The sequence below is a fragment of the Chrysochloris asiatica genome, unplaced genomic scaffold, assembly GCF_000296735.1.
Source record: "Chrysochloris asiatica unplaced genomic scaffold, ChrAsi1.0 scaffold00130, whole genome shotgun sequence".
NCBI classification, from domain to species: domain Eukaryota; kingdom Metazoa; phylum Chordata; class Mammalia; order Afrosoricida; family Chrysochloridae; genus Chrysochloris; species Chrysochloris asiatica.
In genome coordinates, this window is record NW_006408648.1 from 2,746,880 (window position 1) to 2,766,379 (window position 19,500).

Below are 19,500 nucleotides of genomic sequence, written 5' to 3' on the forward strand. Positions count from 1 at the left end.
TGGCTCCAATGAAATGACCTACCATATAGCCTCCCACATGATTCTTCTCGGCCCTTCCCTCTTCCACACCCATCTCCCTGAGAGCCATTTTCTTTTTAAACTAGAGAGATGACCTGCCCAGGCTTACAACAACTAAAGTATCTGAGCAGTCAACAGAAAACTTTGTTTGGAATCTCCAACCCCAACTGTCCTCTACCCCTCAGTCCTAATACTTGCTAACGGTTCTTCCTCTCCTCTTCTTCCTCCACATGGATAACCCAAGTGGGCCTGGAGGTAGGGAACAGCTTCCTGTCTGAAAGCCCTGGGTGACCTGGACCACCTCTCTGGATCTCAACATTGCTTCCAGCAGGGAAGGGACACTGGGAGGGAAGAACCACAGGCATTCAGCTGGCTGCAGGGAAGCAGAGAGAGGCCCCCTGCTAGAGTCAGTGGTCCTGGCTTCTCCTCCAATTAGACTTTCTCTACAGCTGGCCAGGCCTCCTGGGAGCCACAACTCCAAGCTCCCATGGCTGCTGGTCAGGCTGTACCCCCAGGGATTCTAGGGTTTCTCCTGGTTTACACCACCTCACAGGCTGGGAGGCTTTTCTGTCCAGCTGATGGATATCTTCTCTTTGCAATGCTATTTATGCCTTTTCCTGTCAGTTTTCCAAGAGGTGGGGAGTCCTCTTCCTTAACAAAGAATTATGCTAAAAACATGTAGATTGCAATTTAGCTGTTCCTCCTGCCCCCCCCCCCCAACCTGCCTGCTCCCTTCTGCTCATTTCAGAGGGGTGTTAGGGGTGGGTTTCAAAGGGCAGTGAGTTTTTCACTGTTTTCCTCATTGTTTCTCCCAATAGACACTTTTGAGCAGTTAGACACAGAGCCCTTGTCTGTCCTTTGTGACTTTAGGACTCTGTGGATATTTAGGGTTCATAGGTAAAAGGCCCGCTGTGCAATATTGCAAATTTGGTATGTTGTGCACTGGTATTCTCCTTTCTGGAGCCCTCATTTTATGTGAAGGAGCTCTGGTAGCATAGTGGTTACGAATTGGGCTGCCAGCCTCAAGGTCAGCAGTTCGAAACTACCAGCTGTTCTGTGGGAGAAAGATGTGGCTTTCTGCTCCTGTAAAGATTTACAGCCTCAAAAACCCTATACAGGGTCACTTATGATTCAGAAGCGACTCCACGGCACACCACCACCATTCTATTTGAGCCCTGGCGCAGTGCTATAGGAGAAACACTGGATTGCTAACTACAAGACTGGTAGTTCAAACCCACCAACTACTCTCAGAAATCCTATACAGGGTCGCTGTGAATCGGGACAAACTTTAAGGTACACACCAACAACATTTCATTTGAAAGTAGAATCTTAACATCTATTTTATAACTAACTTTTAAAACTAGAGAAGGTTATCCAATTGTAATTACAATTTCATATTCATGATGCCTGGGACTCTGTGGCAACTTCAGGACCAGCTTCTTCCTCCTTTTGGTAGTTTAGTCTCTTCACAACCCTGTCCCCACTCCTACCTCTAAGCTCTCATCTCTCCACTAGCCCCTTTCCCTTGCAATCCCTCCATCTCCCTCTTTGCTCCCAACCTTTCTTCTGCCTTAAATTCACAGCACTCTTTTTCTTCTCTTCACATGAAATTTCTTAAAATAATATTCTACACTGCTGGCTTGTCCTTCTTTCATTTGTTCCTTAACCATGGTAACCATTTTCCACCCTGTGGAAACTCTAGAGACTTAGCCTTAAAAGATCACTGTCAACCAGAGGCTAAGTCCAAAGATTTTTTCAGAGTCCTCATCATTTTCATCTTTAGCATTTGAGGCTGTGCACTGAGTCCTCTTGCAACTCATTCTTCCCGTTTTGGCAATACATCTGCCTCCTCTTGGCTATCTCCCTTCTCAGTACTTTCCCTAGGTTCCACAGGCTCCTGCATTTAGGAATTGGTGTCTGTGGTGCTTTGAATGACTTAACATGGCCCTTCTAGCTATAGTCTTTGTGATTTGCACAAAACAACTGGGTGGGACTATGCAAATAAGGTGCTTGAGATGCACTCAGGGGATTAGAGAGTCTGTAAAGAATGCAAATAAGGTGCATGGAACCTCTGGGGGGGGGGGGTTGTTGTTAAATGCTGTTGAGTAGGTTCCAACTTATAGCAACCCCGTATAGGGTTTAATAGGAAAAGCTTATGGGTTTGAATCATTGACCTTGTAGTTCAAACTGACTTTACAGTCCAGTGTTTATCTTACAGAGGACTCCTTTAGGGAGTGGGTTCATGCAAATAAGGTATATGGAATCCTAATGAGAAAACTGGTTAGTTTTGCCATCCTGCTAGACTTAAAAGAGCTAATCCCAAAGCAAAGGCGGACCTCACTACTACCAAGAAAGAAAAACCAGGAATAGAGTGCATCCATTGGAGCTGGGGTTCCCACATTGACAACCTCCTAGACCCAGAAGACAGTAGACACTGTAATACCAGTGTCTGTGAGAGACGATGAGAAACGACAGCAAATGCAGTGGAGAAACGGACACCAGTAGGAGGTGGTTCAGTGCACAGAAATCACCTGGGGAGCAGGTCATGTTAAAAGAAAGCTTCAGAAGGTTGTTGAGGGTGGTGGTCTGAGATTTGTACATTTCTAAAAAGCTCCATGGCTGCAGTTTGGGTAGTAATTTCTACTCTTTTTCTGATTCTTGTTCTAAAATCCAGATCGCATCTTAAGAATCTCCTGCCCGAATGTCTTTGATGAACTTCACAATCTTTCCTAGACTACCTTTTGAATCTTATTTCCTTCTATTTTGTGTCACACAACACATAAGAATCTCAAGATGTCTTGCATTTCCATAGCTTTACCTTTGCTCAGGCTATGTTCTTTGTGTGGAGTGTCCTTTTATTCCCCCTGCGTCTTGGAATCCAGGTCCTTTTCCCAAGGCTCAACTTAACCACCACCTCCTCTAGGAAGCCTACCTTAACCTCCATGGTTAAGATTGTTCATGCTTTCTGCAGTGCTGCCTTAGCTCTCTGTTTACATGCCTACAGTACGATGTGCCCCATCCATCTGGTTAACTGTATACACAGCTGTATCTCTGTTTAGATTTTAAGCTCCTTGTCTTGTCTGTTGTCTTTGTGTCCCCCAAGTACCTGGCATTGAGCAGGCGCTCAGATATGAGTGGAAGAGAAGGGGAGGGGGGTGAGGGAACTAGAGGTTTACCTGAGCTTCTGTCTTCTAGGACTGATGAACTACCACTTGCTGGCTGTTGTTGTTGTTAAGTGCTGTCGAGTTGATTCCAACCCATAGAGACCCTATTTAGGGTTTCCAAGGAGCAGCTGGTGAGCCAGAACCACTGACTCTGCAGTTCAAATGACTTTGCAGTCTGACGCATTAGCCCATAGCACCAGGTATTGTACCAAAATTGAAGGTTCAATGTTTTTTGAAATTCCCTTCACCTGTTACAGTAAATCCCCTGAGGCAGCTGGCATATAAAACTGTCCTCATGCATGATTTTTATGATATTGCTGGGTTATACAGACAGACAGAATACAATTTGTTATCAGTGAGATAAGTAGAGCACATTTTTCTGTCTGTTGAAAGAAAGGAAAATTTATTCTAGAAATCCAGTATTACATAATTAAATTATATGATCCTAGTGTCTGGGAGTATGGAGTCCCGGTGTGGCGCTGTGGGTTAATGTGCCAGACTGCAAAGCCATTTGAACTGCAAGGTTAGCAGTTCAAGCTCACCAGCTACTCCTCGGAAACCCTATACAGGATCGCTATGGGTCGGAACTGACTCAATGGCACTTCACAACAACAAGTGTCTGGGAATAAGAACACACTAAATATTCAACTAATATTTTTAATATTTATTTGGCGTCCACTAGGAGTCTTGGTGTGCTGCTGTGGGTTAATGGGCTGGACTGCAAAGTCAGTTTGAAACACAAGGTTGGTGGTTCAAGCTTACCAGCCACTCCTCAGAAACCCTAACAGTGTCATTATGGGTCAGAACCAACTTGATGGCACTTAATAACAACAACAAGAAGGTTTGAGTGGTGGATCCATATGATAAGCACTGGACCATGAATTACTAGGTCTACAGTTCAAGCCCACCAGCAGCTCTGAGGGAGAAAGAAAGATGATGCTTTTTTGCTCCCATGAGAATTTAAAGCCTTGGAAACCCTATACAGGGTCACTATAAAGGCACTTGAAAGGAACTCTGATAGCGTAGTGGTTGCAAATCGGGCTGCGAACCTCAAGGTCAGCAGCAGTTCGAAACTACCAGCTGTTTCACAGGAGAAAGATGAGGCTTTCTGCTCCCCAAAAGATTTACAGCCTCAGAAACCCTGTACAGGTTTGCTATGAGTCGGAACTGACTTCATGGCACATAACAACAACAACATGAAGGCACTTGATAACAACAACAACAACATATACTTTAAAAATATATAAATCAGCATCACAAGTTATAAATCAAGATCTCAAAAGACCTAGACAAACTGTTTCAGTTCCTCGACACCCCTTTTGGCTTCTGTATACAAAACGTAAATTGGACACATTGCAAGTCAGTGAGGAGAGGAAGGCCGCCTACCCTCGGGTTTCTCTCCCACGGTTGTGAGTTCAGACTCCTGGCTTGGCTCACTGGTTCCGTAAACGTTGATTGCACGCACACGGAATTTATACTCGCGGTCAGGCAGCAGGTCCTGGACACTAAACGAGGTGCTGCGGCATGTGGCCAGATCCTTCCACATCTTGTCCACTGAGTCCCAGATCTCGACACTGTAGGACTGCACAGCACTGCCCCCATCATACGAGGAGCCATACCAGGACAGGGTCAACGAGGAGCTCCGGATATCAGAGGCGCAAGGCGTGCCAGCTGGAGGGTCTGGCTTATCTGGGGAGAAAGAAGCACATCAGAACGGCATGGAAGTAAAGCTTTGGACTAATCTCGGAAGCAGCTAAAGAACCCAAGTCAATGCCCTTAGACTTGACTTTCTTTTCCAAACCACACATCACAAACAGTCACACCTGTGCACAAATGACCTATCCAGAAAGTATCTATGGACTTAAAAAGACCTTTTTTTTTTCTGGCTAGTCTTCCAGTTTACAAGCCATGGTTTCCTGTACTTTTCCCGAGTCATAAACATATTTTTTCAGAGCAAATAGCTTTAGGAAGTTGCCCAGAAGGCGTGGACTGTTTTTCATCACAAACATGTTTTGAGAGAGAGCAGTTTTGTGTTGTGTGTATGTGTGTGTGTTTCAGGCCTCAGGTCTGTCTCTACTGTCTCTGGGATTTGGAAAATGCCCACCTCACTGAGGAGCAGTAAAGCACTGTGGTTAGGCTCTGAAGTCAGACAGATAGATCTATTTGAACATGACTTTATCTTCACTCACTAGCTGTAAAATGTGGGTAATAATAGCGCTTGGATCTCAAGATTGCTGTGGGAAGTTGTTAGAATAGTGGTTGGCTTGGTTACCTGTGACTGACATCATTACTGTAAGACTTCACTTCCACCTTTATAAAACTTTAAGCATTATTTCTACCTCTTTTATCATCATGGTACTGGTATATAGTAAAATAAAGAATTTCAAAAGCAAATCAGTTTATGGTGGTTTTATTCATAAGTGCCCCAAATTAAAAGCAACCCGGGTATCCTTTAAAAGCTGTGGTACAGCCATATAATGAAGTATTTACTCAGTGATGGAAAAGAAGAGAGAGAGAGAGTGAGAGCTATCAAGTTATGAAAGAAAAAACACGGAAGAACCTTGAATGCATATGACTTGGTGAAAGAGGTCACTCTGAAATGACTATATACCGTATGATTCCAATTATAGAACATTCTGGAAAAGGCCAAACTATAGAGGCAATATAAGATCAGTGGTTGCCAGGAGCTCGGAGGAAGGGAAGAGATGAACAGGACATTTTCTGGGGAATGAAATGATGCTGCATGATATTGTAATTGTAGACACATGACATTATGTAAAAAGTTCGTGGGAAAGCTCCATTATCTTCTCATTTCATTTTTCTGTGCACTTTTTGAAGCCCCTTCATATTTGTCAAAGTTCATAGAACTACACAACACAAAGAGTGAACCCTAATGTAAACTATGGACTTTAGTTAATAACCAATAATAACGCATCAATTTTGTTGCTGTTGAGTTGGTTCTGACTCAGAGAGACCCTGTATAGAGTTTCTGAGGATATAAATCTTTGTGGGAGCAGAAAGCCTTATCTTTCTGCCTTGGAGTGGTTGGTGGGCTCGAACTAACCAACCTTGTGTTTTGCAGTCCAGTGCTTAGACTACAGAGCCACCATGCTCCTGAGTGTATTAATATTGGTCCATTAAATGTACCACAGGAATGCAAGTTAATAAGGGAAACAGCATTGGGAGAAGGGAACCATACTGGCATTCTCTGTACTGTCTGCTCAATTTTCTGTAAGCTAAAACTGCTCTAAAACACAAAGTCTATGAAAACAAACAATAGCAAATAACAGCCTTCTCTGACTGTTGTGAAGTGCCGTCTAGTCGATTCCGACCCATAGCAACCCTGTACAGGGTTTCCAAAGAGCAGCTGGTGCGTTTGAACCACCGACCTTGCAGTTCAAACGACTTCGCAGTGTGGCGCATTAACCCACAGCGTGCCACACCAGTGGGACACAAACAAGAAGCAGCCCCTCTGGCTGGCCACCTTTTCATTCAGACAATCTAGTGACAACGTCAAGTCAAGTAACTGAAGCTAACACTTGAACGAGGCACCTGAGTTCTGATTCTATTAGTTGCTTATCTGAACAAAATTCTCCTATTTTTCAGAATTAGTTTCCACAGGTGACTGGCTAGTTACTGGTACCTGAGCTCAATAACCTTTCATCCCCACAAAGCCATGTGATGTAGAGCTTCACAAATTAGCAATTAGACCCAGGCTCCCACTGGTAAGTTATGTGAACTCTAGTAAGATTCTAGAGTAAGACCAGCTTATTTGTTTTTCCCATTTAGAAAATGGTGCCAATATGTGCCTACATATTAGGTTTTTTGCAAGAATCGAGGAAGAAAACACAGGTAAAGTACTTGGCATAATGTCTCCTACTTCTCAGCAAGGTCAAAGAGAATTCTTGTAAATGACTTTGTATACATGGCGAGGAAAGAGACTTCTCTGTGTGGGTGTGTGTATGTGTGTTTAAACAACAACAGCCAATGAAGCCCATTGCTGTCAAGTCCATTCCAACTCATGGCAATTTTATAGTAGAACTGTGCTCCACGGGGTTTTCTTGCCTGTAATCTTACGGAAGCAGATGGTCAGGCCTTCCTTTCATGGGACCTCTGGGTGGGCTTGAACTGACAATCTTTATTTTAATAGAGGAATGCCAATTGTTTGCACACATATACAGGCATACCTTGCTTTACTGTGCTTCCCAGATAATTGCATTTTTAACAAATTGAAGATTTGTGATAACCCTGCATCAAGCAAGTCTCTTGGCGCCATTTTTCCAACAAGTGCTTATTTCATTCTGAGTCACGTTGTAGTAATTCTCACAACATTTAAACTTTTCCATAAAACTATTGCACAAAACTATTAACTGTTCTTGTTGTTGCTAAGTGGTGTCGGTTCTGACTCATAGCGACCCTATATAGGGTTTCCAGGGAGTGGCTGGGAGATTTGAACTGCCGACCTTGGGGTTTAAACTGATCTTGTGGTCCAGTGCTTATCCTTCAGCCCCACACCAGGACTTCACAAAACTATGAATACTATAGTGTAAAACATAACTTTTATATGTATGCATTGGGAAACCTACCTCCCTCCAAAAACAAAATCCATGTGACTTGCTTTATTGCTGTGGTTTGTTATCAAACTCACAATATCTCCAGGATATGCCTTTATATCCATCCACTCCCTCCCCCGCCACACACACACATACACACTTCTTTTTTGATTGCTGCCAAGAATGCACTTCCGGAAGTGCTCTTCCCTGGCCCTGAGAATGATTCTGGGATGGTGACAGAGTCATTTCCCAGTTCAGCAGTCACTCTGCAGGACTTCTGTGATAGAATAACTTTCACTAGTTGTTTAATATGTTCTCTTAGAAAAACTGTTTGTTCTGAAAGATATATTGGTCTTTTTAGAAACATTTCTGGTGTAGGCTAAGTTGTTTACTACTCTAAACTCTTTTAGAGGCAAGTGGTTCAAGTCCTCTCAAGACCTAGAAAAAGAAGGGATAAAGCCCAGAGAGGGATGAAACACAAACTCCCTACTTTCCCCAAAGAAACCTGCCTGGAAAATATCAAGTTTAGAATCATGTAGGTTTATACAATGAACATAGACACACTACACTGACAGATTGCCTCCCTTTCTGCTTTGGTCAAGAAAAAGGAAACTGAGAAATGAGCAATGCAGAAGAGGTCCTATTTGTACCCTAGCTATTCACAGACATCTCTTGGCTGAGAGACAACTGACATGCGGCAAACATCATAGCCTGCAGTCCAAGAAAAGCCGCAAAATCAAGGAGGGGTCTTTTCTTCAAGTGAAATCTCAATGCTTTCAAGGAATCTGATACCAAGTAAGTAGTTCAGGAAAGACCCCAGGGTCTTTGTCTAAAGTCAAATGAAATTGGAAGCTCCTCCCCCAGTCCTGTACCTAAAGCTTTCTGTTCTTTCTAACCTACAAAGCCTTACACAGAGGAGGACTAAACAGGGATGTAAATCCACTAAAGGGACATCCTCAAAACAGAACTCCTGTGACCTTCCCTTGCTCACCAAATACCCAGACACACTCAGACTGGGAGGGAGATCCAGGCCTGGCCTGGCCTAGGAGGCTGGCTGGGAGGTTAGGGCCCAGAGCTCTCTGCTTCCTTAGAATTCTCCCATGGCTCCCTTGGGAGGGGGCCACCGCTGCATCTAAAAGAAGGGTATCAGATGGCACCAGCCCCAGGATTTTCAGCTCAGAAAATGTTCTCACTCCTGGGAAAGTGAAAGATCTTGTCTCTATAGCCTTGCCCAGAAAGAAATGCCTTCACAGTCTCTATGGGCCTGAGTGTTTGAAGATCATATGTGGCCATACCTAACCCTGCCTGGGCACCCCTCCACTGGCTGCCTCTGACTCCCAGAAAAAGGACCCCAGTGGGTATCTGTCTAGATCAACCAATCCTAGCCAAATAAGGAAACAGGCTCTCAGAGACAAGGTACTGTGCTCACCAAGAAAATCCAGCAAGGCAGAACCAAAAGGAGATTAAAAAAAAAAAAAAAATCTCTAGGTCTCAGCTCTAGGGCTCTCGGTCTTCCAGGTTATTAGGCAGAACAAAATCAAGAATGTCTCTTAAAGAAGCCTGAACCAACCATATGAAGAGAAATCTCTCATTTGTAATCATGCAAGTTCCACACTCAGATAGTACTCGAGGAGGACTGGCTACTTGAGGATGACCAGGTATTTGAAGATAAGGGAAGACACCTGTTTTTCTCATACAATTGAAATCTTTCAAGAACGTGAGGCAGCACTGGTGGCACTCACTCATCTCTGCCAAGCAATGTGGAAGATGACTATCTGGCCAACTGATTGAAAGAGATCTATATTTGTGCCCATGCCAAAGAGAGGTGACCCAACAGAATGCGGAAATCATCGGACAATCTCTTTGATAACCCATGAGAGTAAAGTTTTACTAAAGGAAGTACAGAAACAGCTACAATCATACATTGACAGAGAACTTCCAGAGGTTCAAGCTAGATTCAGAAGAGGATGTGGAATGAGGGATATCATTGCTGATGTCCAAAGGATCTTGGCTGAATGTAGAGAATACCAGAAAGATGTTTACCTGTGCTTTATTGACTATACAAAGACTTTTGATTGTATGAATCATGACAAGCTATGAACAACATTGCGAAGTATGAGTATTCCTGAACACTTAATTGTGCTCATGAGGAATCTGTACCTGGACTAAGAGGCAGTTGTTCGAACAGAACATGGGAATGGTTTAAAATTAAGTAAGGTGTGAGACAGGGTTGTATTCTTTCACCATACTTATTCAACCTGTATGCTGCGCAAGAAGCTGGGTTATATGAAGAAAAACGTGGCATCAGGATTGGAGGGAGACTCATTAACAATCTGAGATATGCAGATGATACAACCTTGCTTGTTGAAAGTGAACAAGACTTAAAAAATTTACTGATGAAGATCAAAGAGCATAGCCTTTGGTATTGAATCTCAATGTAAACAAAACAAAAATCCTCACCACTGGACTAATAAACAAAATTCTTATCAATGGAAAAAAGATTGACGTTGTCAAGGACTTCATTCTTCTTGGATCAACCATCAACACTCATGGAAGCAGCAGTCAAGAAATCAAACGACATATTCCATTAGGCAAATCTGTTGCACAAGACCTTTTTAAAGTGTTGAAGAGCAAAGATGTCAACTTGAGGACTAAGGTGTGCCTGACCCAAGCCATATTTTCAATAACCTCATATGCATGCGAAAGCATATGAATAAAGACAGTGAATAAGGAAGACCGTAGAAGAATTGATGCATTTCAGTTATGGTGTTGGAGGAGAACATTGAAAGTACCATGGGCTGCCAGAAGAACAAACAGATCTGTTTTGGAAGAAGTGCAGCCGGAGTGTTCCTTGGAGGCCATGATGGCCAAATTTCATCTCTCATATTTCGGATGTATTGTCAGGAGGGACCTGTTGCTGGAGAAGGATATCATGTTTGGTAAGGTGGAGGGTCAGAGAAAAAGAGGGAGACCCCCAGCGAGACGGATTGGCAATATGGCAGCATCAACACGCTCAAGCGTGACAACAATTGTGAGGTTGGCCCAGGGCTGGACAGTGTTTCATTCTGCTGTGCATAGGGTCGCTATGAGTGGGTACCAACTTGATGACACCAAACAACATGTGAGCTTCACTAATGGCTTCATCACCTGGACCGTGTGCCTTTCTCTTGCCACTTTGCCCAGGTAGCAGACAGGCCACATAGACTGCAGGAAGCGGATATCTGTGCATCACAAATCTCTTCACTGTCTTTAAAAAATGTAACAATAATCATAAAACGCCCCAATAGTGGCATCACCCATCTGTCCATTTCTAGTTCTGTGATAGCTTGCCTGTCACTGTGATGTGGAAGCTAGGCCACTGGTATTCCAAATACTAACAAGGTCACCCCTGGTGGACAGGTTTCAGGCAGAGCTTCCAGACTATGGCAGACGAAGGGAAAAGATCTACTTCCAAAAATCAGCCAGTGAGAATCCTATGGCTCACAACAGACTATTGTCCTACGGAGTTGTTGGAAGTCTTTCAAAATACACAGTGGCTGCTGCCACAAAGGGCTACAGTACACCAATGACTATGAAAATGCTGCAGAGCTGACTAACATTGCATTCTGTGTACATGGGGTTGCCAGGAGTCCAAACCAGAACCAATGACAATAAGAAGACCCATAATATAGGTAAACACCACAAAATTCAACAAACTAGCAGCCATTGTCGACTGTCTGATTAGAAAGTGGTCTGACTTTAAAGAGTGCATAATAAAAGAAGTTAACTGTGAACAAGTGTACGTTTGATTCAACAGGTCTTATTTAGCTGCCTGTGGATGGATGTTTCCAAAGTGCTTGCAAACAATTCCTGCTTAATCTCATTTACATTTTACATCTACTTAACAGACCCTGAGCAGATCATATAGAGCTGTCTCCAGAGGCACACAGGTAAATCTGAGCTTAATCAAGCTTTGCTTTGGACTAATTCAGAATCCACGGGCTCTGAATGAATGTGACTTTGCTGTATCCATCAATGTGAGTCCTCATTTTATTGAGCAATGCTATTCTTAGCTCTATGAGGGGGAGGCAGACAGAAAGCCCCATTCCCCTCCATTCCATTCTCCTCCCAGGACGGCATTTAACATCCTGCGCCTGCCAGCTGGCGGGCAGCCACATCGATGGCTCTGTCAGCACTGGCCTTGGAGAATAAGAAACTCAACCATAAAAGGCTAGAACTTCAGTCTGTGCAGTGGTGTGGGGAAGGAAGGGGCACTGGGTACAGAAACAGAGCTCAAAGGGCTGACCCCAAATACACCTAAGCAGGATAGGTACCAGTGAACATGAAGGGGAACTGGACACCGCTGTCTGCTGACAGGATGGGACTATTGGGCCAAACCCTTCAGGTGTGGGTCTAAATGTTATTGGCAAACTGGTCACCAGTCCCATTCCTTCACACCCCATTAATGACCGGAATCCTGGGGAAATGACTGAGGCAGGCATCTGGAGTCACCAAAGAGAGACTTTCCTCGTATAGATGAGACAGCTATGTGTCCACAACAGCCTTTTCATACTGAAGACTCCTAACCCAAGGGAACAAAAGCAAGGGGCTCAGAGGATGACAGAGGGTCTAGAGGGGATGTGGACAGAATGATGAACACTGAGGAATGCTGAATCGGAACATGGGGCAAGGAGACAAAGGCTTGGAGTGGAGCAGACAAGAGTGGAGATGGAACAGGCCACCAAAGTATTGACTGTGGGGAGGAAGCGCTCAGTTGTCTTCAATTCCCCCTCCAGTTCTCGTGCCCAGGGGCAGTCCTCATGAGGGTTGCAGCACTTCCTGTCTGGGAAATCAGGGCATGGCCTGGAGCCCATGGTCTGTTTTGGCAGCTGGCTTCAGCATGGCTCACTGGCCACCTCACTTGTCTTCCCAACTTTGCTTCCCTTTGCCCTTTGTTCTCATGTCTTCCCTGTTCCTCACCTGAGTCAGACAGGACTCCCTCTTCATTGCTTAGGGACCAGAGGGAGATGCTGCAGGACTTGCCGAGGCTCAGTGTGGGGACAAATAAGCACATCTACCATGCCCTCGCCTGGGGACAGCTCCCCAAAAGGCATGCGTTTTAACCTCAAGGTAAATTTTCCGGCCAGAGAATTCCTACACCTTTTGGAACATTCTGCACCCATTCACACCCCCCTCTTCCATGGCTGGCTCCAGAGGACAGGCATTTGAGAACTTGAGAGCTTGTTCCCATATGGGGTGCTGTTCTGTTACTTTGCTTATACTGGACTTTGGTTTCCCTTTGTTAGGCTGGATCAATCGGCCCTGCCCATCTTATTCCTAAGGTGAGGACAGGAGATGATGAGGGAGGAGGAGAATTCCTGGGGGACTAGGGGAATGCTAGTGCTACAAGGGACTCTAATAGCCACCTTCTCCAACTTTCAACTTCATGCCTAAACACCCCCATAGAAGAAACTCAAACGCAAGATTCGTAGCCATGTTAGCCACATAAGTTCCTATTGAAGCCCTAGGAACACGCAGAGTAATGCCTAGTGAGGTAGGGAGCAAAAAGCAGGGTCTCCACACACAGTTGAGTGGTTAGGGCAAAAAAGGATTGGCTGAGGGCTCTAAACCAACATCTTCTCTCCAACTAAGTCAAGAGGCTTCTTGTGATATTGGGTGTGTGCAGCCTTTTCAAATCCCTCTGCCCCATGGAGCTCCTTTTCTTAATTTTCACAAAGTACCCTATAAGCTTGAAAGCCAAGGGCAAATGCAAAACCCACTCAGGCCTTGTGCACATGCCAATAAACACAAGGTCAAAGGGTCTCATGAGTACACATGGATACAGGCCCATAGTGCACGAGGACACAGTTGACTGTCCATCTGCCCCTTCCTTCATCTGTTCACTCTTTTGCTGTGCAGAACATCTAGCACATGGAGAGCTACTGTAGCTAGGCATGACTGACCGCAGAACAGTTAGGAAGCTGTTTTGATATTTCAAGAGTTGACCTCCAATTGCTGTTGAGTTCATTCAAATTCAAGGTAACCTCATGTGTACAAAGTAGAACTGTTCCTTGGGGTTTTCTTGGCTGTAATCTTAATGGAGGTGTCCTTGTGTGGCACTGTTTGAACTACAAGGTCAGCGGTTCAAGCTCACCAGGTGTTCCTTGGAAACCCTATACAGGGTCGCTATAGGTCGGAATTGACTCGACGGCACTTAACAACAACAACAACAACAACAACAACAACAACAATCTTTATGGAAGCAGATTGCTGGATCTTTCTTCTGTGGCAGACATGGGTGCGTTTGAACTGCCGATCTTTAATAGGCAAGTGCAAACTGTTGGAGCCATCCAGAGACTTGAAAGCTGGCCAGGACATGAGGAAAACATGTATTTGGATGGAGAGGAAAGGAGTCAACTTGAAAATCAGTCAGAAGACAGACTCAGTAGTAGGATGCAGGGGATAAGGAAAAGGAAGTGGAAGCCTCTGAGGTCATGGTGGCCTCAGAGAACATTCTCAGAGGACTAGTGGTGCATGGTGGTGTCTGCAGGGAGCTGAAGAGTGCCTGGGAGGTCAAGAGACAGAATCCTTGTAGAGACAATCACCTTTCAGAGAGTTGGCTATGAGAGAGAAAAACAAAGAGATATGGTAGGGTAGCTGGAGTAAGACAAAATAATGTAGGAGTAATAATAATTTATGAGTGGATACATGGGTAGATATGTATACTGAACAGGTGTGGAATGGTGTATAGAAGTACACCCACCAGCATATGTAGGTTTGGCAAAGGTTATTTCTATGTGACGATGGTGAAACTTTGTCTCATGTACTCTGGGTATGTTATTAGGAAGAACCAGTACCTGGAGAAGGATATCATGCTTGGTAAAGCAAAGGGTCAACAAAAAAGAGGAAGACCTTCAACAGTGGCTGCACTGAGAGGCTCAAACATTGGAAAGATTGTAAGGCTGGCACAGGACAAGGGAGTGTACTATGAGTTGGAACTGTCTCTAAGACACTTAACAACAACATATGTTTATATATATATATACACCCAGGTATGCAGTAGAGCATAAGGAGCTCTGGTAGCGCAGTGGGTTAGGAGTTGGGCTGCTAACCACAAGGTCAGCAATTCGAATCTACCAGCCACTCCATGGGAAAAAGATGAGGCTTTCTTCTCCTGTAAAGATTTATAGCCTTGGAAACCCTATACAGGGTTGCTATGAGTTGGAACTGACTCTGTAGCACAAAACCACCACCACCACAGTAGAGCACAAAGAGGACAAAGTTATCCAAACTTCTTAGCCATAATCAAATTTCCTTGAGAGATTGAGTCACTGGGCTTAAGGGTTTGAAGGCTTAGGACCATAGTCTCAGTGGACAAATAAGTCATTTGGTATAACACGGTACATATAAAGACAATGTTCTACAGCCTACTTTGGTGAGTAACAACTAGGGTCTTAAAAGATTTTGAGTGACCATCTAAGATACAGCTATAAGTCTCTTCCCATCTGGAGCAAAGAAGAATGAAGAACATCAAAGACTCAAGGGAACAATTAGTACAAGGGACTAATGGACGCATGAACCCCAGCTCCCACTACCCTGAGACAAGAACTAGATAGTGCTTGCTTACCACTACAGACAGCCCTGATGGGGACCACAACAGAAGGTCCTGGACAGAGTGGAAGAAAAATGTAGAACCAAATTCAAAATCATGAAAAAGATCAGACTGACTGGTCTGAGAGAGACTGGTGGAACCCTTGGGAATGTGGCCCTTTCACACCTGGAACTCACTTCACTTTCAGAGATCACCTTTCAGTCAAATTATGGACGGGCTTGTAAAGTGAACAATAACACTTGTGAGGTAGGTACTCCTCACAACAATCAACCATATGAGACCAAAACACCACATTCAGAATACAGGAAGGGGCAAAGATGGAATGGAAATGGAGACAGACACCAGGGAGGAAGCAGGAACAGTACGAATACATGTTGAGGACTGCAACCAATGTCATGAAACAAAATGTGTGTAAACAATTGAGTAGGAAACGAATGTGATTCGTAAATGCCACCCAAACCACAATAAAATACTCAGTTAAAAAAAATACATATTGCAGGGGTTATACATGTGGGTGTTTGGGGCTATGGCTGGTTGTTGTTGTTAAGTGCCGTCATGTCTCTTCCGACTCATAGCAACCCTGTATCAGGTTTCTGAGAAGTGGCTGGTGAGCTTGAACCACTGACCTTGTGGTTCAAACCAATTTTGCAGTTCAGAGCATTAACCTACAAGCACCATACCAGGACTCCGTCCTGCCAATATTTACAGATTGTGGGGAGGAGCTAGTGGCGATGAAGAAGTTGAAGAGAAGAAAAAAAGAGTGGGAGGTGAATCCCAAGAACTAGGGATTGAAAACACAGGAGCAACTTCAGGCTGGAGACAGGTGGGCCCCATTCAAGATGAAGTCAGACAGGACCGATACAAAGACCCTATGGGTGTAGGGGAAGATGTTGAGCAAGCTCATGCCTAATGTCTCATATTTCTCAGAGAAACGAGAGGTCAAGGCCTACAGGTTGGGGAAACTCCAGGAATAGCTGTCTTAAAAATGGGTGAGGATGTTGACCAGGGATGAGGAAGAGGATTTCTGACCAGCGGAGATACCTCAGTTAAGTCTGGAGGCCACCAGAATCCAGTAATGAGACTGTGGGTGATGGAATCTTCCCACAGAACCCTAGAAGCAGCAACAGGAGCAGTGAGGTCAAAAGGTAGCATTGCTTCAAGGTACGACTTATAATGGGAGTTGGGTAGAGTGGACAGAGGTAAAGACGCCCAGCATCGCCAACAAGCAGAAATGGAGAAGCCAGGAGGGGATTCATAGGCAGAAGAAAAATCTGGCTTGGGGGCTTTGGGGGTATCTAGACCAGGCATTCTAGATCGAAGTCATGTGAAAGTAAGTGAAGGAAAAGCTTGGCGAACAGGAGGCTGTGGACAGAAAAGGAGGAGTTCCAAAGAAGGAGTAGGACTTTGTTGATAAGGTGCTGGGGGCTTGCCCCCCATATCCCCATCCCCAACCTCCATGCCACCGTGTTACAGACTCACCCACCACCGTGAGGTTGACTTGGGCCTGCCTGCTTCCCAGCTTGTTCTCCACCACCAATGTGTAGCAGCCACAGTGCTCCTGGCGAGTGGCCAGAATGGTCAGCTTGCTGCCGTTCTCGCTGCTCTCCACCTTGATGTGCTCGCTCTCCTGGATCTGTGGGCAGAGGTAGGACAGACACTGGAGGCTTGGGTCAGGAATGCAATGGGGGCTCCTGCTCTCCGCCCCCATTCCATAAGGGATGCAACCGGATAGCTGTGTAGCACTCAGTCTTATTTGGGCTCTGTGCTTCCCCCAGAGCCCTTTACCTCCTGCTTTGAGAGGCAAGTCTCCCTAAAAGAGTCCAGATCTGAGCAAGCAGGGTGGCTAAACCAAGTCAGCACTCACTGCTTCCAGAATATAGTTCAGGAGTGCCCCAGCCTCCCTCGAATCTCTAAGATGGGACTATAGCAGAAGACATCTGGGCAAAGTCACTGACGAAATCTACCCATGGGTTCTGACTTCTTCTGTGCTGTCCAACACTGTAACCACTAGGCACATATGACTATTTAAATGATCATTAAATGGAAACAACCCAAATGATCATCAACCGATGAATAGATACACAAACCATGGTATATCCAGACAATGAAATATTATCCGGCCATAAAAAAAGAATAAAGTCTTGAGGCATGCTACAGCATGGATGAACCTTGAAAATCCAACCCAACCAACCAAGTAAAAGAAGTGAGATGCTTGTGTGCTGATGACCAGGGGGTGGGCTTGCAGGGTATACCCTTTGGTTGGTTGATGACGCATGGAGGGATTGGAACCATGGCAACGTAATGATATACGACAGGATGAATGTAAAGCTAATGTTCTCCATGTAAACTATCACACAATTCACAATAAAACATTTTTTTTTTTTAAAAAAAAAAAAGAAAAAAGGCCATGCTTTGTACAATTCCATTGATATGAAATGTTCAGAAAGTAGATTAGTAATTGATTGCCAGGGTCCTGGGGGAGAGAGAAAATGGGGAATGACTGCTAATGGGTATGGGATTTCTTTCTGAAATGATGAAAACGCTCCAGAATCAGGTAGTGTTGATGGTTACATACCGTATGAATATACAAAAAAAACAACAACCCTGGATTGCATTCTTTAAAAGGATGGATTTTTTAGTAAGTGAATTAAATGTCAACAAAACTGTTATAAAAAATTTAATTATATAAAATTGAAAACTCAGTTCCTCAGTTGCACTAGCCATATTTCATATGCTCTATAAGCACATATGAGTAGTGGCTACCATCCTGTAGAAAACTAAGAGAGCTCACTTCCATCACTACAGAGTTCTGTTGGACACAGCTAGGACTTGGCCAAATGTCTCTGGTAAGGGAGAAGAGCCCACCTCACTTCAGGCAACAGCAGTCCAGACAAAGTTTAGGGCAAACGTGTTTGGAATGTCAAAGGCCAAATTCTGAGACCACCTTTCCTTTCCTTCCTGGTACTAGCCTCCCATTCTGCTCCTGAGGGCAATTTGAAGGGTTTGGAAAGGGCACCAGTGGACTCATGGGTGATCTTCACACCTTCTACTCCACACTGTTCCTGATTCAGTGCCAGCTTCGCCAGCTAGGGGCCTCGACCGATCATGCATATGGGCACATGCTACCAACATGTGCTCCGTGGAATGGCTGGACTCCCTAAGTCCCTTTAAAAACTGGTAGTTTGGAAATTCAAACTTTCCCTTTAGAAATATTGCTGTAAATGGAGTGTGATTTCTGGAGCAATATTCCAAAATTCTATGTAACCTACGATTTATCTATTCAAATACTCAGATTCACTCTCAGCATGTGGTAAGTTCCAGTTTCTATTATGGATAGTGTTCAGCGGACCGGCAGGGAATCCCAGAAAGCTCATTGAGCTGAACAGGTTATCTTAGGTCACTTGGTTTGATTTTCCGGACTCGGAGTAGGATTCTAGAGTGAAGTAGCAAAATCAGATGAGAGCCATGAATGGTTTCTACAGTCTCTTTCACATTTTTCTCTATTTTATCACTTGTCTATAAAGTAGATACCATGTGTAGATTTAGAAAAAAAAAGTTATTAAGAAATCAAATTTGGTAGGTGGATGGGAAGGGGGTCTCCTATTTCACTAAGTCCCAATAATTCTGCAATGAAAAATTATTGGGACTTTGCTGTCTCTATTACAATAATCTCCTTCCCTCTTGGCCTCGGGGCTATGGGGCAGTTCTCCAGTCACTTGCTTCTGCTACTGACCTTCTTTCGGAACTTCATCCAAGTACAGGTGATAGGTTGGGTGCCTGACACTTTGCCAAACAATTCCACAGACTCTCCAGCGCGCACCTTTTGGTCTTCTGGGAACTGGATGATCTGAGGGGGCATAGCTGAGAAAGAACAAGTGACAAAGTGAGGGAAAGGAGGGAGGCTCAGACATTCTGGTCTCATTTGGCACCAATTTCAAAGTTGGTCTACTGATTCCTCTCTCACCTTCTGGAACCTTTGGGGTTAGACTGAGGGCAGTGACTTCTGCTTCAGGACATTTGAGCAGAGAGACCCACTAGGCTTATTCATCTGTTTTATTCTGATTCCTTCAGATGTGACCACACAACTTATATGGCATCATTCTCCATTTATTAGTTGTTCTGGCATTCATGTCTTACCCTAATTTTCAGTCTATATCCTTACACTTTTATTAAT

General features: G+C 44.4%; 1 protein-coding gene across 5 annotated transcripts in view; it reads right to left on the minus strand.

Moving 5' to 3' along the window:
• The window catches only part of MYLK (myosin light chain kinase), a 318,431-nt gene that overhangs the window by 38,883 nt on the left and 260,048 nt on the right, over positions 1–19,500 (minus strand). For all 5 annotated transcript variants that reach the window (XM_006869368.1, XM_006869367.1, XM_006869366.1 and 2 more), the window contains 3 exons: positions 19,060–19,187; positions 16,806–16,959; positions 4,569–4,871 (listed from right to left, as the gene is read on the minus strand). In XM_006869368.1, coding sequence (XP_006869430.1) covers positions 4,569–4,871; positions 16,806–16,959; positions 19,060–19,187 — 585 coding nt within the window. The remainder of the gene's footprint in view (positions 1–4,568; positions 4,872–16,805; positions 16,960–19,059; positions 19,188–19,500) is intronic.